The sequence below is a fragment of the Mus musculus genome, chromosome X (genome assembly GCF_000001635.26).
Source record: "Mus musculus strain C57BL/6J chromosome X, GRCm38.p6 C57BL/6J".
Taxonomy (NCBI): domain Eukaryota; kingdom Metazoa; phylum Chordata; class Mammalia; order Rodentia; family Muridae; genus Mus; species Mus musculus.
In genome coordinates, this window is record NC_000086.7 from 164,275,079 (window position 1) to 164,298,280 (window position 23,202).

The 23,202-nt window shown below is 39.4% G+C and overlaps 1 protein-coding gene, 2 non-coding genes and 1 pseudogene across 4 annotated transcripts in view; 3 read left to right on the forward strand and 1 right to left on the reverse strand.

Annotated features, from left to right (window-relative positions):
* The window catches only part of Pir (pirin), a 103,583-nt gene that overhangs the window by 5,648 nt on the left and 74,733 nt on the right, over positions 1 to 23,202 (forward strand). For both annotated transcript variants that reach the window (NM_027153.3, NM_001301402.1), the window contains 2 exons: positions 5,051 to 5,143; positions 20,837 to 20,920. In NM_027153.3, coding sequence (NP_081429.1) covers positions 5,051 to 5,143; positions 20,837 to 20,920 — 177 coding nt within the window. The remainder of the gene's footprint in view (positions 1 to 5,050; positions 5,144 to 20,836; positions 20,921 to 23,202) is intronic.
* Positions 939 to 4,955, reverse strand: Gm46692 (annotated as a pseudogene).
* Positions 5,411 to 5,554, forward strand: LOC115489226. Its single transcript, XR_003953188.1, has one exon. It is a non-coding gene; the product is annotated as a small nucleolar RNA SNORA48 (small nucleolar RNA).
* On the forward strand, positions 8,018 to 8,147 carry Gm22023. Its single transcript, XR_003953201.1, has one exon. It is a non-coding gene; the product is annotated as a small nucleolar RNA SNORA17 (small nucleolar RNA).

Sequence of the window (23,202 nt, forward strand, 5' to 3'; positions counted from 1 at the left end):
GGTGTGGAAAAATACACAGTGTAGTAATATATGAAAATAGCACAGTGAAAAATCATCATTTTGTATGCCAGCTAACAAATTACTGTAAAGATGTGGAGGGAGATGACACAAGAAGAGAGGATGATAAAATTAATTATATATGACTATATATAACTATAAATAAATATGTACAATACATACCTATATAATTATAGTCCTCTTATAATATTGGAACATTCAAAGGATTCCATGATATTGTGAAATAGCTGTTTGCTAAGGCAATAGCAACCACCACTTGTCCTCTGACACTGAAGGGAAGAAGAGGACAAAAATGTGTAAAGGACAAATATCAACTCTCAGTCCTCATTTGATAAGGAATGGCCCTAAAAGTTTCACCCTAGAATTGCCTTGTGGTAGCCAGAGTCAACCATAAAGATTAGCTGGAAGAGACTAAAGAATCTAACAAAAGCACCACCCAGAGTTTGTGGGGTGTACTCTGCATACTTAGAATTATTCTGGATTCAATAGAGGGTCATTTCAAAAGCACATTATCAGTCTTATCTCCAAAGGCCCGTGCTTCTGATAGGCACTTCCAGCACTTCCTGACTTCCCAAATCTGCTGGGCTGTTGGAGCTTTATTATGGGGTTGCTACAAGCCAGAGGGCTGCTAGCCACGGGTTTTGTTTGGAGTTCTAAAGATGTTGAAAGAACAGTCTTGGAAGCTGCCAGTTAAAATTGGCAGCTAAAGGTTTTGGAAGTAGGTGAAGGAAAAGAAACACAAGAAAAGAGAGATGTGATTGAATTGGAGACGTAGTTAAAACATTTTAGAAAAATCAGAGTTCTTATAGAAATCTGTTCTTTTTTTTTTTTTTCAAAGTTTTTCACATTTTTATTCTTTGTGCATGAAGACTAGCATGATTGGTTCCACTTGGTAGTCAGTTGAATCCATTCAAGGTCGCTTAGTCCATCTTAATGTAGCCTATGTCCTTTGCGTAGTGCCGGAAGCACTGGCGGCACAAGGTTAGCCCCTATTTGCGGATCAGACCCTGGTGGTTAGAGCAGATGCAGCAAGAGGGGAACCCTGGCCAAACTTCCGTGGTTGACTCCAGTAGAGCTGCTGGTGACTGGCTCTGAGGGACTTTTGGGATAGCATTTGAAATGTAAATGAAGAAAATACCTAATTAAAAAATAATAAATTAAAAATAAACAAACAAACAAATAAATAAATAAATAAGTTGAATCCAAAAAGAAAAGAAAAGAAAAAAAAGAAAAAAGAAAAAAGAAATCTGTCTTTGTGGACAGGTGGTATATGTTTATTGAACGTGCTGCTCAAGCTATGGTAAATGCTTGCAGATTAGTAAGAATAAATTTTCAGCCCTCCTGCAAGTAGCACTTCAGTGTAGCAGTCTAACACAACTGTGTCCTCTTGTTTATTGGTGTGTCTCTTACTCACATCACTTGGCTTCTGGCCAGTTAAGTAAGTCCATCCCTCTGACACTTGATCAGCAACCTGGGTTCTGTAGCCTTTCCTTATGCAGACTTTCTTCTTGTGGGTGTGTTCATATGGCAGAGATTAGTGACTGAAAGGAGCCAGTGTGCAATTAATACACATCATGCTGACATGGTTTAAATGTATGTGTCCTTCCTCAAATCAAAGTGTGAGATCCTAACCTTCAAGTTAATGGTATTAGCAGGTAGTGTCTTTAAGAGGTAGTTATGCCATGAGGATGAAATCCGCATATCTGGGATTAATGACCTAATAAGGGTGATCACAGAGAGTTAGTTGGACCCTGCCATCATGTAAGATCACAGCTAGAATGTATTGCCTATACAGAAAACGGATTTTTACTAGACACCAAAGCTGCTGTTGCTGCCTTAATCTTGAACTTCTGAGTTTCCAGCACTGTAAGAAATACATTTGAATTACTTGGGAGGTACTCAGTTTATGATAGTTTGTGATAGCACCTTGAGTGGACTAAGACAAAGCATGGTACCAGTTTCTTCTATTGTTTTGGGCAATAGTTTCCGGATTCTTTGTAGATGACTCTTTATCAAATAGCCATTTGGCCACAATCTTAATAACATGCCTCCCCATTCTTTAAAAGTGGGCTGCATAGTTTCCAAGCCTTTCAAATTTAATTTTCTTTTGATCAACCATTTTGTGCATATATTACTTCTTTCTTCTTATATTTTGCCACACGTGGTCAAGGGGAACCATGTCACACCGCCAACACTTTGTCTTTAGCTGATTTTATTGCTTGAAAGTTCTGCTCTCCATGGAATTGACAGTTTTTGCCTTGTAACCAGGATCACCTTTCCTTCAGCTTCCAGTGTGTGCTTCAGTTCTTTCCAAGAAATCATGCGTGTTTGTTACTACCAATGTTTTGTCCGGGATTGTTCAGCTAGTGTTTAAGATGATGGAGGGGGAGTGCTGTCTGTGCCTCTCACTCATTCCTTTAACCCCTCCCCCCCAATTTCACACTCCAGTGACTGTAATGTAGCTTTGATTTTTTTTTCTTGGCTAACTCTCAAAAGCTTTCTAGCCTTGAACTTATTACCCAGTCCTCCAAACCCCAAAACCATCTCCATATTTTGAGATTTCCATTCCAGAGCAAAAGCAGGGAATAACTGATGTTCTATGGGTGATTGACAGTGACCGGGGTTTACTGAAGAGAGATAGTATGTTTTGTCTTCACAGATTATTTGAGACCAGTTTATTTGCCCATATGAATCTTCTTGTCACAAAGAAGCAATAAAGACATATCATCTTCATCCATATTAAAAGACAAAGAAGAAAAAGACACATAATTAGCTTAGTTGATAGATAGGCAACAGCAAGAAAATTCAAAATCCATTGATAAACTTAATAAGTAGAAATGGAAGGGCAGCTCTTTAACCCTATGAGGAGTCTACAGAAAAATAGAAATCTGCAATTATAAAACTTTATAAACAGCCAGCTGTATAAAATCAGGGATATGACAATGACACACACCTCTTACCATCGTTTTGTTTGTTTGTTTGTTTGTTTTTGTTTTTGTTTTTGTTTTTTTGTTTTTCGAGACAGGGTTTCTCTGTGTAGCCCTGGTTGTCCTGGAGCTCACTCTGTAGACCAGGCTGGCCTCGAACTCAGAAATCTGCCTGCCTCTGCCTCCCAAGTTCTGGGGTTAAAGGCGTGTGCTATCACTGCCAGGTTTCTTACCATTGTTTTTACTCAAAGAGGTGCTAGCTTGCAAAACAAAGGCAAGAAGCAAAAAGAGGGGTAAGTTAGGGCTGGTGACTTAATCTTGGTGGTGGAGTGCTTGTGTAGTGTGCGTGAGACTCCAGCTTCCATTGCCCCCCCCCCCCCAGCATTGGGGGGAAAAGGAAATAAAAAGTACAAGGTTTGAAAATGAGAAAAAGACTAAGCTATTTGCTCATGGGTGTTGGTTGAGCTCTTGCTCTCAAATATTTGTCCCCTTCCTGCAATAGGATTGTATGTTTCCACCCACCTTTAGGTGTGTGACTCATGAGTCCCAGGGTAAGTGTCCTTCTCTTTGTTTGGCCAGACCATGTATGTGCTGTTTTAACATGAACCCCAGAAAGAGAAGATGCAGAGGCCAGCTGGACTCAGCAAAACCTAGAGAAATTGCAACTTTTGGTTTTAAGTCAAGCAAAAACTATTTGTATGAACTACTGGAGGAAAGCTTATTGATAGATACACTGGTGCCGTGACCATCTTAGGAAATAAAACTCAAAAGAACATGCTGGGCAATTAATAAAATTAATAAGAACTTAGCAGTGTTCAAAAGTTATATATCTATTCATATTTATAATTCCCAATAGCAAACTGTTCAAAATGTAATTTTAAATGCAGTTTATGATACTATTTGAGTATGATGTCCAGACAAATTAAAAAAAAACAAAACCTTTATGAAGAAAATTATAATTCCTTATTGAAGGACATTTAAAGACTTAAATAAAGATAACATGTTTTTAAATGAAGTATAGACTTAATTTAAGTATTTACTTTTTGTTTGATTTTTATCTTTTTTTTTTTTTTTTTTTTTTTGCTAATTACACAAACTTTTAATGAGATAGCCAAGTTGGTGTCAAAAATGCTGCCTCAGAGAATACCTAAGATAGAGCAAAATGGCAGGAAAGGGTCAGAGGTGAGTGAGAAGCCAAGAGAGGAGTTTCAAGAGCCAGAAAGTCTTGGAAGTTCAGCTGATCATTTAGTAATCACCAAACCAGATTGATTATATTTAAATCCAGACCAATAACAATTTAGTAATAATATATGGGTATTTATAGACTATTCCATTGCAGAAATTTCTATTTGAGCCATTAATAGAGAGTAAGAATTGACATATGTGCACAAACATGAGTAAATTATTGTTGATAGAAGAAACTAAGGGCTTATTTAAGCCCATAAATAAAATTATTTATTTAAATTATAATAATAAAATTATTTATTAGAATAAAGCCCTTCATAAAATTACAAAGAAAACCTGTTTCTGTACAAGAATATTGAGGAACTGTTAATTTTATATGGCCATGGAATTCCGATGAGTGATGGGCAGAGACTTTGCTGAGCATACCAATCTCTCTTACGCGCTTCTTTCTGGACCATCGTCCTTTTCTCCTTTCCATTTGATTAGCTCCAACATGACTTCAAGACTCCGCTCAAGAGCCACTTCCCTGGTCGTAAATTTCTATTAGAAGTAAAAATCAAATTTTCAAAGGCTTTCCCGATGTCACCTGTTCTCATATGTGTGAAGTTGTTTTCCTTGAAAACACTTATAACCACAGCTTAGTTATTGATTTTATAAACAGCTACCCTGTGACGTTAAAAATCTGTTGACAATCACGAGATGTTTGTTCACTCTGTACTCTCCTCCTACAATGTCAATTCTAATGTAATTGATGAATTGTTATGTGCAGGTATACTTTCTTCCTGAATATAATTTGCATTTTAGAAGGTTGCTTACTTGTTGCATAATCTTCAGTGAGTTTTGTTAGATATGTCTATGAATGTAGCCCCCATAGTATGACTTAAAATCCATGTCTGACATGCCAAATTTTATTATTCCAGTTGAAAAATCTGGATCCATTTTTACTGTTTGATGAATTTAAAGGAGGAAAGCCGGGAGGATTTCCTGATCATCCACACCGAGGATTTGAAACAGTAAGTACAAAGGTTTGACTGCAAAAGTGTGTCTGAAAATTTGATTTTTATTTCTGATAGAAAATTCAATCAGAATCAATGAATATAGGCGAAAATTAATTTAGAAGATTCTTGCCATAGGCTGCTATATAGTTGCTATAGTGATTTTTATATGAAATATACTCAAATTTAAATATTAACTATTTTAATATTATTTAATTTGTGTCCTGCTGACATTTCTATCTCAGCAGTTCAAAAAGAGCAAGAATTGGCTTATCATATAATTGGCTCCCCTGGCAATGGGGAAAAAGACACCTTGTTGGTGGTGGTGTTCTTATGACAGTCAGGAGCGGAGCAGATGACAGTCCTCTGTTTGTCCTAGCTTGATGCCTGTCTTGGTGGCCAAAGCTGTTTTATGCTTAAGACATATAAAAATCAAATCAAATACAGATATCATAGCATAGGAAAAAGAAGACAGACAGATACCTGTGTTCCACCATGCCACATGGTGCTAGAGAAGGATGTCCACAGACCTGCCCTCTCCCCCAAGGCACAGAGGCAGGGGCATAGACACACAAAGCCTGGCTTACCACCACACAGTGCAGTATGGGAGGAGGTAGACAGATAGAGACCTGTGGACCACCATGCTACCCACAGACCTGCCTTTGGGTTCATGGCACAGGTGGGGTATAGATACCCATTTGCTAGAGGATGTCACCCAGGGGCTCACTAACCTCCAGCCCAGCCTGCAGCTGGAGTCATAAAAATTTGCAAGTATGTGGTGGGCAGATGGGAGAGAAAGAGAAGTGGGACAGCTTGAGGTTTATGGAGAGAAATGGAACTGGAGACTCGAGGGTGGAGAGGAGGAACCTATTGAGAGTGGCCAGCCCTGCCACCTGGGTCATGGTGAGGTCCCAGCCCCAGCTGCTGCTGCGGGTCATGTCTAGGTTCATTGCTACACAGCAGCAGGAATCAGTGTTGATGTCTGTGACTCGTTTTTGCCACTAAAGAACGAGGGGACATCCTTGGTCAGGGCATGGCCCCAGCTTCACCCAGGCAGCACAGTGGAGCTGGCCCTGGTGGTGGGGGTTCGGTAGAGCTGACCACACCACTCATTTTATATATGGTGGCACTGGTGCCACCTCTTCACCCCCAGCAATCGGGAAAGCTGCCCACAGTGTCATGATTGTGGAAGAGCTAGCTCTGTCCCTTATCAGCTGCAGCACTCAGGAGAGCAGTCAATTAGTAAATATTTACCCAGGGCTTACAACATGCGAGGGTTGGTGGAAGCTGATCTTTCAGATGTTGGGGGTGTGCTGTATGTTATGGAGTGTTGCTAGAAGACAGAACAAGGCTTGAGCCCTGCTTGGCTTCTATATGTATTCTAGTTAAGGGAGCAAAGACAGACAGGGAAAGATTTGATCACTGTATTTAACCATGGAAAGACTTAGCCAAGAGACTTCCAGAAACAAGATGAGGCTAGTTAGATCTGTGTTCCTTCGTTTATACATTTGCCTTCAAGTTCTCTCTGCTAACACTTTGGCTGCACTGTGTCTGTCTTACTTCACACCTATGATGAGAGTCACACTTTCACCTTCTTTATACCTGTATTTGATTCCAATCCTTTGTCCAGAGCTCTAGAACTCTGGCTGCCATATTCCAAATCTTTTAAGCTCTTTTTACACATTAGTATCTAGTAGTATCTAGTTTACTAGTATCTAGTATCTAGTATTAGTATTAGTATTAGTATTAGTATTAGTATTAGTATTAGTATTATTGTTTTCCAAACAATCCTAAGAGGATGGTACTTTATTCTTCATTTGGTCCCAATGACATTAGATTTGTTCCAGTTTAACATACATGTATACCTCGATGGTGGCCTTGAGCAACTCTCTTTCCTTAGAGTCGGGAATTGCCTGATTTAACATACTCAAGAGGATTATAAATTGTTTCAGCTTAGATTAGCCCATTCTTCTCTGGCTCTTGTTGAAGGCAATGACTGTATTAAACAATGGCTGCTAAACTTCTGTTTCCATTAGGTAAAGTGCCCTGGTGGGGGCACTGCTTTGTAAATCATATGGTATTCAGCTTTAAAGAACTTGGTAAAGAAGCTTAGCTATAGAATATCGATGTTTGGCCTGTTTCTCTTGATTAAGAATTTTCCCTTCAATTATAGCTGTAATTACATTTTATCATTATCATTTGTAGATTTTGTATTTATGAGTTCTTCTGCTTGGAAAACTCACCATTAATTGCCAAGTCAATGCTTGTAGAGCTTTGATGATGTTTCGGGATGTTAGAGATGCCCGACTCATTTCTTGCCAGCTGAGGTGTAATAAGATAATTACTTCCTTGTTCTGGCTCTCATAATGTAGACCAGTGTTCTTGTAATAATCCTACTGGCATGTTTCTTATATTTTCCTGCTTTTTGATGTTTTCTATTCAAAACAATTCCTGAGCATCACACAGTGTTCTGTCTAGTATTCCTCTTCTGGCCTCATTTGGCATCAGGCACGTACACAATGCAGGTATATAACACACAAAACATTCATACATGTAAAATAAAAATAATACAACTTCAAAAACTATAAATGAAAAAATGAATCCTTCCATTTAAAGCCAAGTCAGTCTTAGGCTCTTACTACTTTCTCTCTTGAGGTCAATTTAAATTCCAAAGACTTGTCATGTTTGAAAATTCTGACTAGTATATAAAATAAAAAAAGTAGATAAAATGATTTAGAAATAAGAACATAAGTGGGATCTATTATTATATCACCACCCAGAAATAGTAATTGTTATTGTCTGATTTTTTCTAGTATCATGATTTTTTTTAAAAAATGTAACTATTAGAACTTTTCAACATTCTTCATGAAGCTAATTAAAAATGGCTTTATTCCTGTGTCTAGAATCCTTGTAGATGTGGCTGCTGTGTCACATGTGCATCAGTATGTGGCAGAGAGGAGAGATTATGTCTACACTCAGTGTTCTGACCTGTGAACATCTGAATGATCAGTAGTCTAACAGTCCTTGAAAAAAGTGAGGCCGAGTCCAGCAGCTGTATGACTCCAGGCAGACCAAGAAGTCATTGCAGTGAACATTTGTAAGCAAAGAAATCTGGACAAAGGGTATACAGTGGGACATACTGTGCCACACTACAACTTCCAAAACAAGATTGAAGATTAGGCAAGCCTTTCCAAACTTAGTTTCAAAGAAGAGGTATTGATGGTTTGTGCACTCCTGAGTTTTTCAACTGCCTCGTGGAGAAATGGATTTTGTACATTTCAAAATTACCTTTAAATGATAGAATCAAGACATTCCAGGTTTTTGGACTGGAAACCTTATGTTTCTGGGTATGCCTCAGTCCTGTAAAACTGAGGTAGTGCGTCAGTTTTGTTTAAAGTATATTACAGGAGCTGAGGAGATGACTCAGAAGGTGTGAGCATTTGTTGCTCTCGCAGAGGACCCAGATTTGGTTCCCAGCAGCCACATGAGGAAGTGTATTATTAATCAGGGTTCCCCAAAGGAACAGAACCAATATGAATATCTATCTATCTATCTATCTATCTATCTATCTATCTATCTATCTATCTATCTAAGAGTTTTGGAGCCATAATTAAAAAACAAGCAAGTTAGGAGTAAATCACCAGATCTGTGTCACAGGGACATATTAGGATGCTGTGCATGTCGTTATTAGTTAAACAGAGAAGTATAGCTTACAGTTTCATGACAAGTCTCAGCAGGTTCCTTGGTTTTTGTTAGAACAAAACCACCCTGTTTCCAAGGGTGTGCCCATCAGAAAAGCAATGCTCATAATTCTTGGTTGGTAGCCAGCAGCATTTGCAGGCGATGTCTGAACAATATCCTGGAGAGGAAGGGAAAGGCCCTAGTGATTCACACTTAACAAACTTACTACTGACTTCAAACCTCCTGTCTCCACACAGCTTGTTTCTTAAAGTGTGCTGCGAACCATTTTCTAACATAAACCATTCCAAGATGGCTGTATCCCGGTTGGAAAGAAAAATTTGATTAAATTCAACACCAAAGTTGGCAAGGAAAGAAAACATTTTGAGCCAGGCATGGTGTCACACACCTGAAATTCCAGCACTTGGGAGGAAGAGGAGGAGGTGGCAGGTGATAGATATTCAAAGCCATCCTTAAGCTACAGTAGAACGTTAGAGGCCAGCCTGGCATATGAAAGTGTGTCTCAAGAAGTCAAAGATAAATATTAGGGAAAACTATGAAATTATAACTTCTTCAATATCACAGAGACTGTCCATTGTTCACTGATTATTTTATGGTGCATCTCAGCTGTATTTATATGGAAATGGGGGCAGGAAGACTGCCTGTAAGAACTATGATGACCTAATACAGTCTGGGACCTTTAAGGCTACTAATAAGAATTGTAGATATTGAAAAGGAGGAAGAAAAATTATACAGAGATAATGCATTAGTAAAGGAAAAGACCAAAGTGGCTTATATACCTTTGGTTAGTTATTTAAATGGAGGCGGGCAGGAGCTCAGGATTTGTCCTGAGGTTGCCATTATAGGCAAGCATGTAGATTTTAACATATGTTGACTTGGTATTGCTTGTGATGAAGCTAAAGGGTTATAGGAATGTAGCAAAATTAATCCCCACTCTAAGATGTCCCTTGGTACCAACATACTAAGAACATCAAAGTATTGTACCCAAAGCGGATGGTGCTGACAGAGAAAAGGTGTAGTCTCCCCTCCCCCAGCCTGAAACCTGCTTGCTCAGGGGTGGAGCTTCCCGCTCAATCGTTCTGCCATGCCCACTGCTGGAACCTGCCGCTTTGCTGTTCGGAGCTGTGCACGTGGTCACCCTGCTATTGGACCCCAAGACTAATTGGCGGGAATCGGGCCCCTTCCCCTGCTTTATAACTGCGTGCGGAACAGTAAAATTGAGCTTTGATCAGAATGCCTGTCTTAGCTACATTTCTTTATCTCGCCACCTAGCCCCTCTTCTCTTCCAGGTTTCCAAAATGCCTTTCCAGGCTAGAACCCATGTTGTGATCTGCTGGCCGGACACAACATTAAGGCAGTTCAGTTAGATGGGGTTCTTGCATAGACCTAGAGATCATCTCTGGCTGAACATGTAAGACACTGGCAACTTTACTTCCGAAGAATCTTAATGAGAGACTTGGTTCTCCTCTCTCCAGATCAAATGTGGCTAGTTTGTGTCCTAACTCTAGTTAATCAGATAAGTTACTAATATCTGGCAGTGTGCAATGAGGAGGTTGACCCTCTGCACTGGGCAGGTTTCTCTAAGAACTGTGTTACGTGGGTACCATCATAGCATCCCACCAATAGAAAAGAAGGCCAAAGTAAAAGCATAACTTAATTGTGTATGCGTGTGTGTGTGTGTGTGTGTGTGTGTGTGTGTGTGTGCATACATGAGTTTAGATGTGGGGGTGGAGGTCTTTGGGTTTACACAGAACGTAGGAAATGGCTAAGGAGGAACGAGAGAGGTCCATTTGAAGACGCTTTATTGTCCAAGTGAGGAAGAAACTGTCAGTGCTATCAGAAATGTGTGAGAGGTTTCAATTAAACCTTAGTCTTTCAGGAAGGGTGTCCTCGGCTGCAGAGCAATGATGAGAACAGGTTGGAGAAACTGGACATGGCAGGGACCCCAAAGCAACAGTTTTAGAAATGTTCTTGGTTCTCTGGCCAGAAATACCAGAAGGGAGCCCAAGTTTTTCCCATATCCCCAATGAGTACCCCTACCCAGAGGCTATAGCTATACTTGTGGGTCGGGACCAGAACTCCATTCCAGACACTGATCCCCTCTGGTGGCTGCTTTGGAGCAGAATCTCCAGATTTTCATGGGGAAAATGACTTACATCTGTACCCCGATTTCAGTCCGGCTCCTAAATGACGTTAGAATTACCACTTCAGAGGGAACAATGTTGGGGTATAAGCAGTTAAAAAATAGAAAAAAATATATGGCCAAGATGTCTTAAAATAATTAATCTGTTTGTTGAATATTAACAGTTGAAAATATTAAAATCATGTTCTACAGAAAGGAAAAGAAAAGAAAAGAAAAGAAAAGAAAAGAAGAGAAAAGAAAACCTTTTTCTTAAGTGGAGAGCTAACTAGTCAGGTCCCATCTGAGCAAAGTCAATGAACTGGCTATGGACCTACTTCTCTGAAATGCAGCACTGCCCTTAGGAAGGCCAGTCCATCTTTAGCCATATTAGAGCGGTGGGATAATTATCTGTTTAATGAGATGCTGTAGTTTTTTTCCTCCCAGTGTTTCAGCTCCTAATGGAGTCTCTTACAGAGCATAGCTAGCTACTTTGCTTTGTAAGCCTGCCCTCTTTTCTGAATTACTCAGGAAAGTGTACCTTCCCTTTGCTTCATTGTATTTCTTTCCTAAGCATGCATTTCCTAACCCTTTAGACTGCCGTATTCTTCCTCTAAAGCCACCCCCCTCTTCACCATGTGGCTGCCTACTGGCTAACCTCTATGCTGGCTTAACTCAAGGAGCATGGCTTTTTATTTGATTTTACTTTTCCTCCTCTTCCCTTTTCTTCTCCTTGGGGCAGCTGCCATGATTTATAGCTTGCTTGCCCTGGGGTATCTTTCTTGTAGATTATAATAAGTTGTCCTCAAGCTACAAAAATCAAACCAAACAAACAAAAACTTGATGATTTAGTAGAGCCTTAAGAATAAAATTGATTCTATAAATAGTGGGGGTAAAGGTAGAAAGTATATAGTAGAAACAGCAAGTACTCCAACCAGATTTAGAAACTGTATATGTAAGGGTGGAATGAGGCCTTAGGCATGTGATGGAATCTAATCTAAAGCTTGAGTCTTTACTAGGGAAGGCATGGAAGCCAAGCCAGATTGGTCTCTAGTTGTGAACTCATGGGAACGGCTACATCCAGAAACCCCCAGGTTGACACAATTGTGCCTAAAGTAGAATCATCTTAAGCCCAGAAGCTTAGCTTTTGGTAGAGTATTCTCTATTTCAGTGGTTCTCCGTTGAAGGTAACTTTGTCGCCTGGGTCCTTCCAAAATGTCTAGTAACTTTTGGTCAAGTCTCTGAGCACTACTGCCATCTGGTGGGTAGCAGTCAGAGCTGCTGTTAAACTTACTGCAGGAATTGATGCTGTCTGGGCCCAGAGACCCAAATTTTCCTACCTGAAAGTGCAAAGTAATGTTCTTGTTTCTCCAACCTTCCAGTATTGTGAGGGAATGGATCAAGTTAGTAGTATCTAAAGAGTTAAGCTTATTTATGTTGCTTCCTGAAACCATAAAGGAGATCATTTTGGTCCATCTGATCCAATGATGCCCAGAACAGCTTTAGAAATAAAACCTGGTCTATGACACCAAACATAGGGCACATAGGAAACAGATAAATTTCTCAATGAATTTTTCTGTCCACCTCATACATACTGTATTATAGTAATAAATAATTTACGAGTTACAGACTATTTTCCTAGAATGTTAAGGTAGAAAATATGGAGATGGGGAGATGTAATAATGAGAACTTATTAAAACACAATTTCTGGCTGGAGAGACAGCTCAACAGCCAAGAACACATGTTTCACTCCAAGAGGGTGAACCTCAAACCTGCTGAGGATAGTATGTATAAAAAGGAAATTCAGACACTTCATTTTTAGGTACCTCCCATGATAGCTTTCAACTATAGTCAGAACCAGGTGGGATAACTCCCCTCTTGTTCACAACAGAGCTGGCCCCTTCCTCACCAGATAACACCTTGTCTCATGACACTAGGTCCTTAAGCACAGGCACCGCTCTTGTGCCAAAAAGACATACTTATTTACCAATGTACCTATTAGCGAAGCCTGCATCTAGTTTAGTTAGGCCTGACTGTAGTCCAGTGGTTCTCATCCTTTGTAATGCTGCAACCCTTTATATAGTTCCTCATGTTGTGGCAACCCACAGCCATAAAATTATTTAGGTTACTACTTCATAACTGTAATTTTGCTATTGTTATAAATCCTAATGTAAATATCTGATATACAGGATATCTGATCTGTGACTCTTATGTCACTCTTGCGAAAGGGTAATTTGACCCCAAAAGGGGCAAGATCTCCAGGTTGAGAACTAGAAGCATGACACACATCCTTTGAATTGGCAGGGGGCTCTCTTAAGCTACAAGTTGTAGCTACTGACTTTTCCACTGTATGGGCATAGAATACTATTGTGTGCTTGAAATGTGAGTAGTCATAGACGTTGGTAAGTCATATACTTGACAATAGAAGTGAGGTCCGTCACCACATCTTTTTATTGGAGGTAGGTCATAGCAGTTAAGAAGGTAGCTGGGAGTTACACGGCGAGTCAGAAGTTTTGTTTGAAGAGAGTCATCCTAAGATTGCGCTTTTGGGTTTGAAGAGGAAGGGATATTTCTTCTTCAGGAGATCTAGGGACAGGTGGAAGGTAGTGAGGGAGTCTGTGATTCAACTTGCCTGAGTAGTTAGGTTTATGAATATGATTGTTACAGAATCTTAACATGCATGTCAGAAATTTTACTCAGGGTGCAAGGGAAATGGGTAGATTTGAAAGACATTAGCAAAGTAAGTGAGTTTCTTTTTTTTTTTCTTTGTAGCTAGATGTTATTAAGTAAAGCTCTTGAATGTCCATAATGAAGGACCAGTCACCTCATCTTAGGGTATTGTAGCTTTGGGTCTTTTAATTGATCCCATCCCTTCAGGAATCACAAGGATTATTTTCAGTTTTGTATACAGCCCTGGGATTTTATCTTTACTCGAAATGGCTGATTCACCTGAATTGGCAAAGTTCTCTTGTTTCTTTCATGAAACCCCTACCTAATTCTGCCTGCTGTTTCATCTCCTGTCAGATCTCTCCTCAGAGGCAACCACTGTGCTCATAAAACCTCCTCAGCATTCATGAGGCAACATGGGCTAGGAAAAATAGTTTCATTCTGAGAGACAGAAAAATGTTGATTGAATTTCTTGCTCTGCTGTTGCTATGCTGTAACCTTAATGACACTGAGCCACAATAATCAAATGTAGATTATGGTATATACTTAGGGCTAAATGTTTAGTAAATGCATGAAGATTATGAAATATAAGATTGATTAATGTATTCAATACATCATCAATGACAGCTGTATTCAGGGTACAGTTGAGTTTTTAAAAAATGTCTTTGTTGAAAGTGCTTCAAGATGTAGTCATACACAATGACTTTCTGAATACAACCCCAGTGACTCAGGAAACAGCAGCAAGGATTGACAAATGTGCATCTAATTAAAAAGCTTCTGTGTGGCAAAGAAATAATCAACAGAGTGAAGAGACAGGCTACAGAATGGAAATTAGAAGTTCACTAATTATTTTTCCTCAAATGAATCTCCTTGTCAAAGGGATTAATATGTAGAGCATATAAAGAATTCAGGAAATGGATACCAAAAAAATTCACCTGAGCAATAAATGAGCAAAAAGTTTTCGAAAGAAGTACAAATGGCCAATAAGTATAGGCAAAGGATGTTGACTCTCCTTGGTCATCCTGGAAATGCAAGTCACACTTAGGTTGAGATTGCATCTCACTCTAGTCCAGAATGGCTCTCTCTAAGGCCACAAACAACCACAAATGTTGGTGAAGATACATGGGGAAATGGAACACGTATTCGCTGTTGATGAGACTGTAGACTGTACACAATAGAATCCATTGTTTACACTAATTAAATGTTTCAAAGTCCCAGCTTCCGTGGATCTTATATTCTTTTAGATAACCAATAAAATGAATAATTTTATCAGACAGCATCCTGTAGTGAAAAAGCTGGGAAGAAGAAACAATCTGGCATAGGATAGAGTAGACTGAGATAGGATTTCCTTCAGTCTGTGATCTTTGAACTGTGGCCTGAATGAAGTGACAAACAGAACCATGGGAATATCTGGGGAAGCAGGTGGGAAGGTGTGAGGGAGGACTTACAGATGTGATCCCTGCCCAAGGCGAAGTCACAGATGTGCTCATTCTCCAACTTACTGAACATGTGCTGGGTTCCTGGTCACATGTTATCATTTTGTTCTGACCATACCTCAGGAGCCCAACTTAATCGGTCGATGTTGTATCTGAGTCCACTGATCCCTCTAAGAGTAAATAAAGAGTAAACAACAAACTGTCTTTACTTTTGTCTGCAGCTCACAACTCGCAGATGGCAACCTGGTGACTCTAAGCAGGCCTAAACCTGACTAGCTTCTAGATGCAGAAAGAGCACCCCCCACCCCCAATAGGGAGTACTGAGGCAGGAGTTCTTGAAGGCCTGGCCCCTGTGTAGGTCTATGACAGGACCATGCCAAAGTAGGACGAGAGGAACAGCATCCTGCTTGCATTTGCTGGCTTGATGAACATCCAAACTGTGTTCCCACCCTGTGTTTCAGTTTTATTTTTTTAAAAACACTATTGTTAATGACCACCTTTTGGGACTTGTGTGTATTATAGGATCAGTGTTAGATGTGTAGAGTTAGTGGAGTGATTTTTTTCAGGGTTCAGAGAGATTGCTCGTGTTGTGAAGAAGTTTTCCTTTTACAAACATTGGATTTCCGGCCCTGAGAACAGTTCACAGCTTCTATTACACAATATGTTCCTTGCTGGCATCTCTTGTCAGCCGTGACCTCAATTTGCGGTATCTTTACTACCCAGTTACCAGTAGGGAAAAAAAAAAAAAAACAACTCACAATTTTAGGGCAAAAAGAAATGGAAAGGAAATACAGTTGTTCCCCTAATGTACAGTTTTGGCTTTACAGGGTAAGTCTTGTGTTTTGTATCCAGACACAGAATGAGGTCTCCTCCTTGCTCTTCTTTCTATATAGCAGCTGGAACAAAACAACAAACTGTCTTTTCTCTTGTGTGGGAATTCTTCCAGCTTAATTTAAAGTTCTCTCGGACAGTCACTTTTCTCACACTTTACATGGTAAATTACTTTTCCTTCATCGCAGTGTGAGATTGTGTCTTTCTCCAAATGCAAAACAGCCAAAGAATTAAGAACTTACAAGGGAACAAAAATACTTGGTAAAGATCCATGGAAAGGACTAGAAGGAGGAAAGGAAGACAGGAGACCAAACAGTATATCAAGTGCTCCGAGGAACACCTGGTTCAGATTACAAACTTATTACTTAATTGGACACACACAACTCGAGCTTAAACATAACACAATTCGTCAACCACCCATGGCAGTTCTCCAGGCGTTTGTGATTATGTAAGGCCCTAAAAAGATCATGTGGCTTGTCTCCACGCTCAGATGTAACTGCCCCAGGGTTTTCTTTCTTTTAAAGATGTTCTACAGACAGAAATTCATAAGCAAAGTTGCCATCAAGCATTTATGACACTTAGCAATAATAAAAAAACAAATATTGTATATAAAGACTAATAATATAAAGACATATATATGTATATATTATGTGTGTGTGTTTTATGGTTTGCAACTTGAAAGACATTATGTTTGACTTGAGTAATTAAAAATAATCTGGGACTATGATTTAAGAAGGTCTTCTTTGAGAACCCAAGAGGGAGATTCATTACAAGCTAAACGTAAATAGGAAAGACAGGAAAGCAATTATAGACAGTGCTCCTTATAGTTTGGCTACTTCTTTGAAAACTGGAAACTTGCTGTATGTCCCCTTAAAGTTATTGAATGTCAAGTGATTTATTCCCATTCTAGCCTTAGTGACTCCCATAGAAATTGAACATTAAATGTGAGAAAGTCTGTGTTCCATTGTCCTCACATGTAGTGTGGAGTCATACTTGCTGTTACCTTCCTGTCCAAACCATGAGCTGGGGGGTAAATTTATAAAGACTAATTGATAACACTCATTTTAATGATTGGAAGAGGCATCCTTGTTTTCGGAATAAAATTCGTTTCTATTGGGGAAAAAAAAGGAAAATATTCATTGTAGAAAGGAACTAATAATAAAACATGCCTGCATTTTTCATCTTGAGATGATCACCATTGATGTTCAAGCATCTCTCTATATATTAATAATCACAGGATGAAATTTCATTTGATGAATTTATATGTAGTATTGTATTTGACTCCTTTAACATATAATTATTATCACTTCATGGCCTTTTGACTAAGATCAAATATAAAATATAACTGTCATTTTTGACCAGTCATATCTTCCATACATATATTAAATCTCATATATTAGACACTTTCTTGACTAATTAACTTTTTAGGTTAGCATACAAAATAAGAGATTCATCATGGAATCTTCATACATGTGCATCATTTCACTTTGTTCTCAATTTTTCCTTCCCCCAGCTACTATGCAGGATGGAAAAGGGAGTACTGGGGTGCTCCCTGCATATGTGCAGGGAGGGAGAACTACTAGATCTGGAGAGGAGTGAGGAAGGAAAGAGTACACCAAACCAAAATGGTATAAAATGCCACAAGAAAAACTGTTCATTTATATGCTAATAAAAGCACTCATGCTCGCACACACACTTTTTTTAATTCATAAATTAAAAAAGAACTGCAAAGAACTGCATCAAGTCAGGAAGCAGAGAGAGAGAGAGAGAGAGAGAGAGAGAGAGAGAGAGAGAGAGAGATTGCTTATACCCCTTTCTTCTATATATTCAGTCATGGATGCCACCTAGCAGTATAGTGTCATCATGTCTAGGGTGTCCCAGAACCCACGTGGTGGTTGTCAACCACCATAACTCCAGTTCCAGGGGAATGTCTGTCCTCTCAAGCCTCCAGCAGCACCCAAGCATGCCCATGGTGCATGAGCATAGATGCAGGCAAAACACCCACACACATATAAGTGATGATGCTGATGTGGTATCTCACAGGTACTCAAAACTTCATAAATATTTTCTCATACCTCTTGGGAATATGTTTTGACTTTCTTTTTAAAAATATTTTTTCATTCTTTTTCTTTGTGTGGTTTTACAGAGTTAAGATTTAGGGAGTTGGTAAAAGTTGTTAGTTTAGGAGGTTGGTAACAAGGATAATTCATTTGTAAGTTCTGATTTTCTTAAAGAAAGAAGGTCTTTTATTTGATTTAGTATATTTGAGTGAAAATTAAAGTCCCAACAGTAGATATTGCAATTTTAATCAGATTTCATTTTTCTGGTTCACTCATATAATAATAATTGTTAATGATATCTTTAAGTAAAATTCAAAAATTAAAAAGGATAATCACATTAAGGGTTAAAGAAAATACTGAGGTAGCTGGTGCATGACAAACGCATCCAGTTATGAGAATATGTCCACAGTCATTGCTGTTAAGCCTGCAGTGGCTCATTAGCAGAGCACTATCGCAGGCCTTTCACAAATTCTTAGACTGAATGCTAATCTTTTTAGGAGTCACAAGGTGTGCACAAATTATCCAATTTACATAAAGCATGCAAAGAGAGCCTTGTGTCATGACCACCACTCATTGTAAACCTCCAGTACTAACTTGAATATTTCCTGTAACAAAATGACCATGTCTTTGAAGTAATTAAATGTTGTATGTCTTTGATGTCTCTTTAATCTTTCTTCTCTGATTTGATTACAAGACCCTTAAGGAAGAGAATATTAGAGTTGTTTCTTTTCTTTTGATAAAATAATGACATGAGAGGCCCATTAGTTTGAGAGACAAAATGCCCACCATTGCTGAAATCTAATTTTCAAATTTTTTTTGTCTAGATCACAGTGGCAAATAGAACTCTGTATAGACAGAAAGGCTTTATAGTCTCCGCTGTTGGCTACAGCAGCCATTAGCTACGGGAGGCTATGGAGCACTTGCAATCTGGCTAGTGCTGCTGCTGGGCTGACTTTAAATCCTATTAGTTTGATTTAAGTGAAACTTAAGCAGCTGTAGGTGCCTACTGGCCACTCTATGGGACATACAGCATTTCTCTTCAGTTTTAGATTTACTCTGGACATGGATCTGGGAATGTGAGCATGTACACACTTGTGTGAATATGGTCTTGCCGTCTGCGAATGAAGACATGAATCTGGGATCACTGACTTTAATTTGAAATGACTTGACATATGTCATAAACAGTTTTGAGTACCCACTGAGGCTGTGGGCCTGGGTGTCAGGAATGTTTCCTTTGGGTTTCCTGCTATATCCAAGAACAGGTTTACTTTCACCTGTGCTTCAGGCTGTGGGAGACCCATCATGAACTTTCCTGGGCCGTCAGGGTAAGTGCTACTGTAACTGGCTATGGGCACTGGCATTCCTGGACTGAACCCCTTGTAGGATGGGGCATAGTGAAATTCCCTCAAAGGCGTGGTGTAGATAGTAAAACTACCTGTCATATAATCAAGTCTCTCAGGTTGCTCTCTGTCTTAGTTCTCCTAACAGCAAGTTCTTGGTGGAAAAATTGAACACATCTCCACAGATACTCAGTCCTTTGCTCCTCTATGCTATAATGTGACAACTGCACACACTGCAGTATTTTAATACATGCGTGTATTGAAGTGTTTTGATGCATATATATATATATATATGAATGATTATCACCTCACAAGGTTATCATGTGTGTATTCATGTATGTACATGTGTCTATTTGTGGGTAGAGGCCAGAGGCCAGCCTTGCTTGTGTTGTGCTTCAGGAACCAGGAACTGCCTGTCTTTCTTAGAGACATGGCCTCTCACTGGCTTGGAGATTTTCAATTAGGCTATGTTGGCTGGCCAGCGAACCCCAGGGGTCTATCTATCTTTACCTCCCCAACACTGGGATTACAAGCATCTATCCTGACTGATTGGCTTGCATGTGTTCTAAGGATATCAAGCTCAGGTCCTTGGAATTTCATGGAATGCACATCACCAACTGAGCCATCTCTCCAGCCTCACCATATCAAATGCAATATTATTAATTCTAGTCACATGCTGTGCATTGGACCCCAAGAACTTATCATCTAATTGTGGGCCTTTGATGTACATTTCCATATTTCTCCCATTCCAAACCTTAGTAGTAGCAACTCTCTAATCTCAATTTATATGGGAGGTCATGCAACATCAAATTGTTGTTTTGTGTCTGCCTTATTTCATGTAATGCAACATCTTCCAGCTTTATCTACACTGTAAACAATAATAGTGTATCTTTCTCTTGTAAGGCTTTGTATAGTCCTCATTTTCATCATCTATTCATTTTTATTTAGACTTTATTCCATAACATGGCTGTTGTAAGTACTCTAAGTATTATAAGTAAGTATACAGTAAACACCAGTTTCTTGGTATGTCTTTCCTATGATGACTTGATTTGTTTTGGGTCTGTACTGAGGATTAAGAAAGTGGGATGACATGGTAATTCTATTTCTAGTTTTTGTTTTATAAATAACTTTCATTCTGTTTCCTATGGCAGCTAGAGCAGTTTACTTCTCACCAACAGTATATAAGGGTTCCCCCTTTCTCATAATTTTTTTTGAACAATCACCTAGGTTTTGACTTTGATAGTATGTACCTAGAAGGTGTGAGGTGATGTCACATTGTGGTTTTGATTTCCATTTTTCTGATTAGTGATGGTGAGCATTTCTTCCCATATCTGCTACCATTTGCATGTTTTCTTTGGCAAAATGTCTAGTCATATCCTTCATCCATTATTTTAATGGAAAAGCAACTTGAAATAGCAAGAATATTTTACAAACTAAGATAGTGTTTAATATGTGAAACAAATATGGAACTGATGCAAACCAAAATACAGAACCCAGACAATCTGGTTTTACAGTAGTCAAAGGATCAACTTTTTCTTCTGTTCTTTTTTTTTTTTAAGGTATCTTATCTTCTGGAAGGGGGCAGCATGGCCCATGAAGACTTTTGTGGACATGTTGGTAAAATGAACCCAGGAGACCTACAGGTACTGTCATGACAGGGGATTGCTGATTGGTTAACAGTCTTAGGTTTTGTGTGTACTTTTCCAGTACTTTAACCCTCTCTCCCACTTCTCTCTCACTCTAATACCACTGATTTCTCCAGTCTTAGCTTCTTTTCTGTTGCTATAACAAAATACAAAAGCATCTTAAAGGAGAAAGAGCTGTTTTTTGGTTGACAGTTCATGGTATTACCAGCAAAAAACAGGGGTGTCTTTGTTGGTTTTCAGTCACATTGATAAAGAATTTAAAAACAGACTCAGAAGTAGCATTTATAAGTGAGAGGAAAACCAACAGTACAGGCAAGCTGTGAAACTTGGCAGCTGCCAGAAAGGTGGAGGTGGAGAAGCTGAGAGAAAGTCATGTCCTTTTAAGTGAGGGTCTCAGAAAGTCAGCGTGTTCAGCAGTGGAGGTTGGCAAGTAGCTGCTTGTTGGAAGGGGAGAGGAGCGTCAGAGAAAGAGAGCAAAAGTCCAGAGAAAGCATGCTTACGCTTTTGGTTATATCCAAATAAGAGGTAGAAGGAAAGTAAAGGCAAGTCATTTTGGACTTGGAATTCAGAAAGTGGGTAAGTAGTGAGGATCTATAAGCATTGTACTGAGGGAGGGGCTTCTCATTATCTCATTAAGGGGATACTTAATTTCTCCAATCTCTTTAGCCTGACTTTTGGTGAATTAGCTTTCTTTGAGGGCTAGTCTCGTGGATAAGTGATTGGCAGGCCCAAGTGGATTAGTTCTGAAGGGAAGAAAACCATTATGTAATGTTCTTTAAGACAATCAGAATGCCATGTCTCCATCCAAGGCGAGGGGTAGAACTCAAATGCCATTCTTTTGACAGGACGGTGTAGCTTTCCCTTAATGGGTCTCAACAAACCTCTACCTTGTCATATAGTATCTTAAGGTGGGACATGACTTATGCTTTTCTTTCTGCAGTATTACCAAGGAAACAGGTGTTTGGGGTCCAAAGCTGACCACAAGGGTCTCTTCTGAGTTTTCCAAGGGTACTAACAGCAGTCTAGCTACATAACAAAGGTATAGTCCACCATGGCAGGGAAGGCAAGGCTCCTAGAGCTTGAAGCAGCTGGTCATATCACATTTATAATCAGAAACAGAGAGCAAGAGTGCATGCTAGTGCTCACCTCATTCTATTGCATATAGTTCAGGATCCCCTGCCTAAAGAATAGTCCTGCCCTGACTCAAGATGGGCACTATCCATCAGTTAACACAATCCAGTTGCCCCCTAACCCCCATAGCAAGTGCAGAGGCCTGCCTCCCAGGCGAGTCCAGATTCTGCCAGGCTGAGAACACTAGCCATCGTAGCCCTCTTTTAGTGGATTCTTCTATTCTGGCTGGAAGCTAACACAGATCTCTTGAATGTTCTCTTCTCATGTTTTTCTTGACCCCTCAATCACTCTGTGTGTGTGTGTGTGTGTGTGTGTGTGTGTGTGTGTGTGTGTGTTTTGCTGGGGATCACATGAAATCTTCCAATCTTTATTACACTTCTTTGTTTATTTGTATGTGTGTGCATATAAGTACATGCTAGAGCACATGGATAGATGTCAGAGGATAACGTATGGGAGTTGGCTCTCTCCTTCTATCAGGTGGACTCCCTGGATTGAACCCAAGTTGTCAGGCTTGGAAGCCAGTGCTTTTTTACCCCCAGAGCCATCTCACTGTCCCCCATCAGGTTTTAGTGCTTACCTATTCTTCATTTTGTTGTTGTTTGGTTTGATTCTACTTTTCTCCAAGTGTAGTCAAGAGTTACTCTCCCAGTTGTCATTTCTTCCCCAATTCACAGAAGTCATGGTTGGTTTGTCTGTATCCTCCCCTTGAGCCTGTATTGAAGCTGTTCAGGAAGTGGTCGCTTATGGATAGTCTCACTGGCAAATTCAGTAGTTGAAGACCATTTCAATTCAGTCTTTCTCAATTTATGTTCTGCATTTGCGACAATTCATTACTTATGTTTCAGTTCATTTGCATGGTTCAATGTTGTCACTTAGCACAATAACCCAACGTTAGGCAAGGTGGCACATACATTTTATCCCAGCACTCAGGGCAGAGGCAGGTGGATCTCTGTGAGTTTGAAGCCAGGCTGGTTTACATAGTGAGTTTCGGCATAGCCAGGGTTAGATAGTAAGAACCTATTTGAAAAAAAAAAAAAAAAAGAGCCCAAACTCAAACTATGTTCCATATTACTTTTGTGTGTAACACGTTATAATTTAAATCCCTTGGAACTGCTTAGATCATTTTGGTCAGTTGTGAAGGTAGGAGC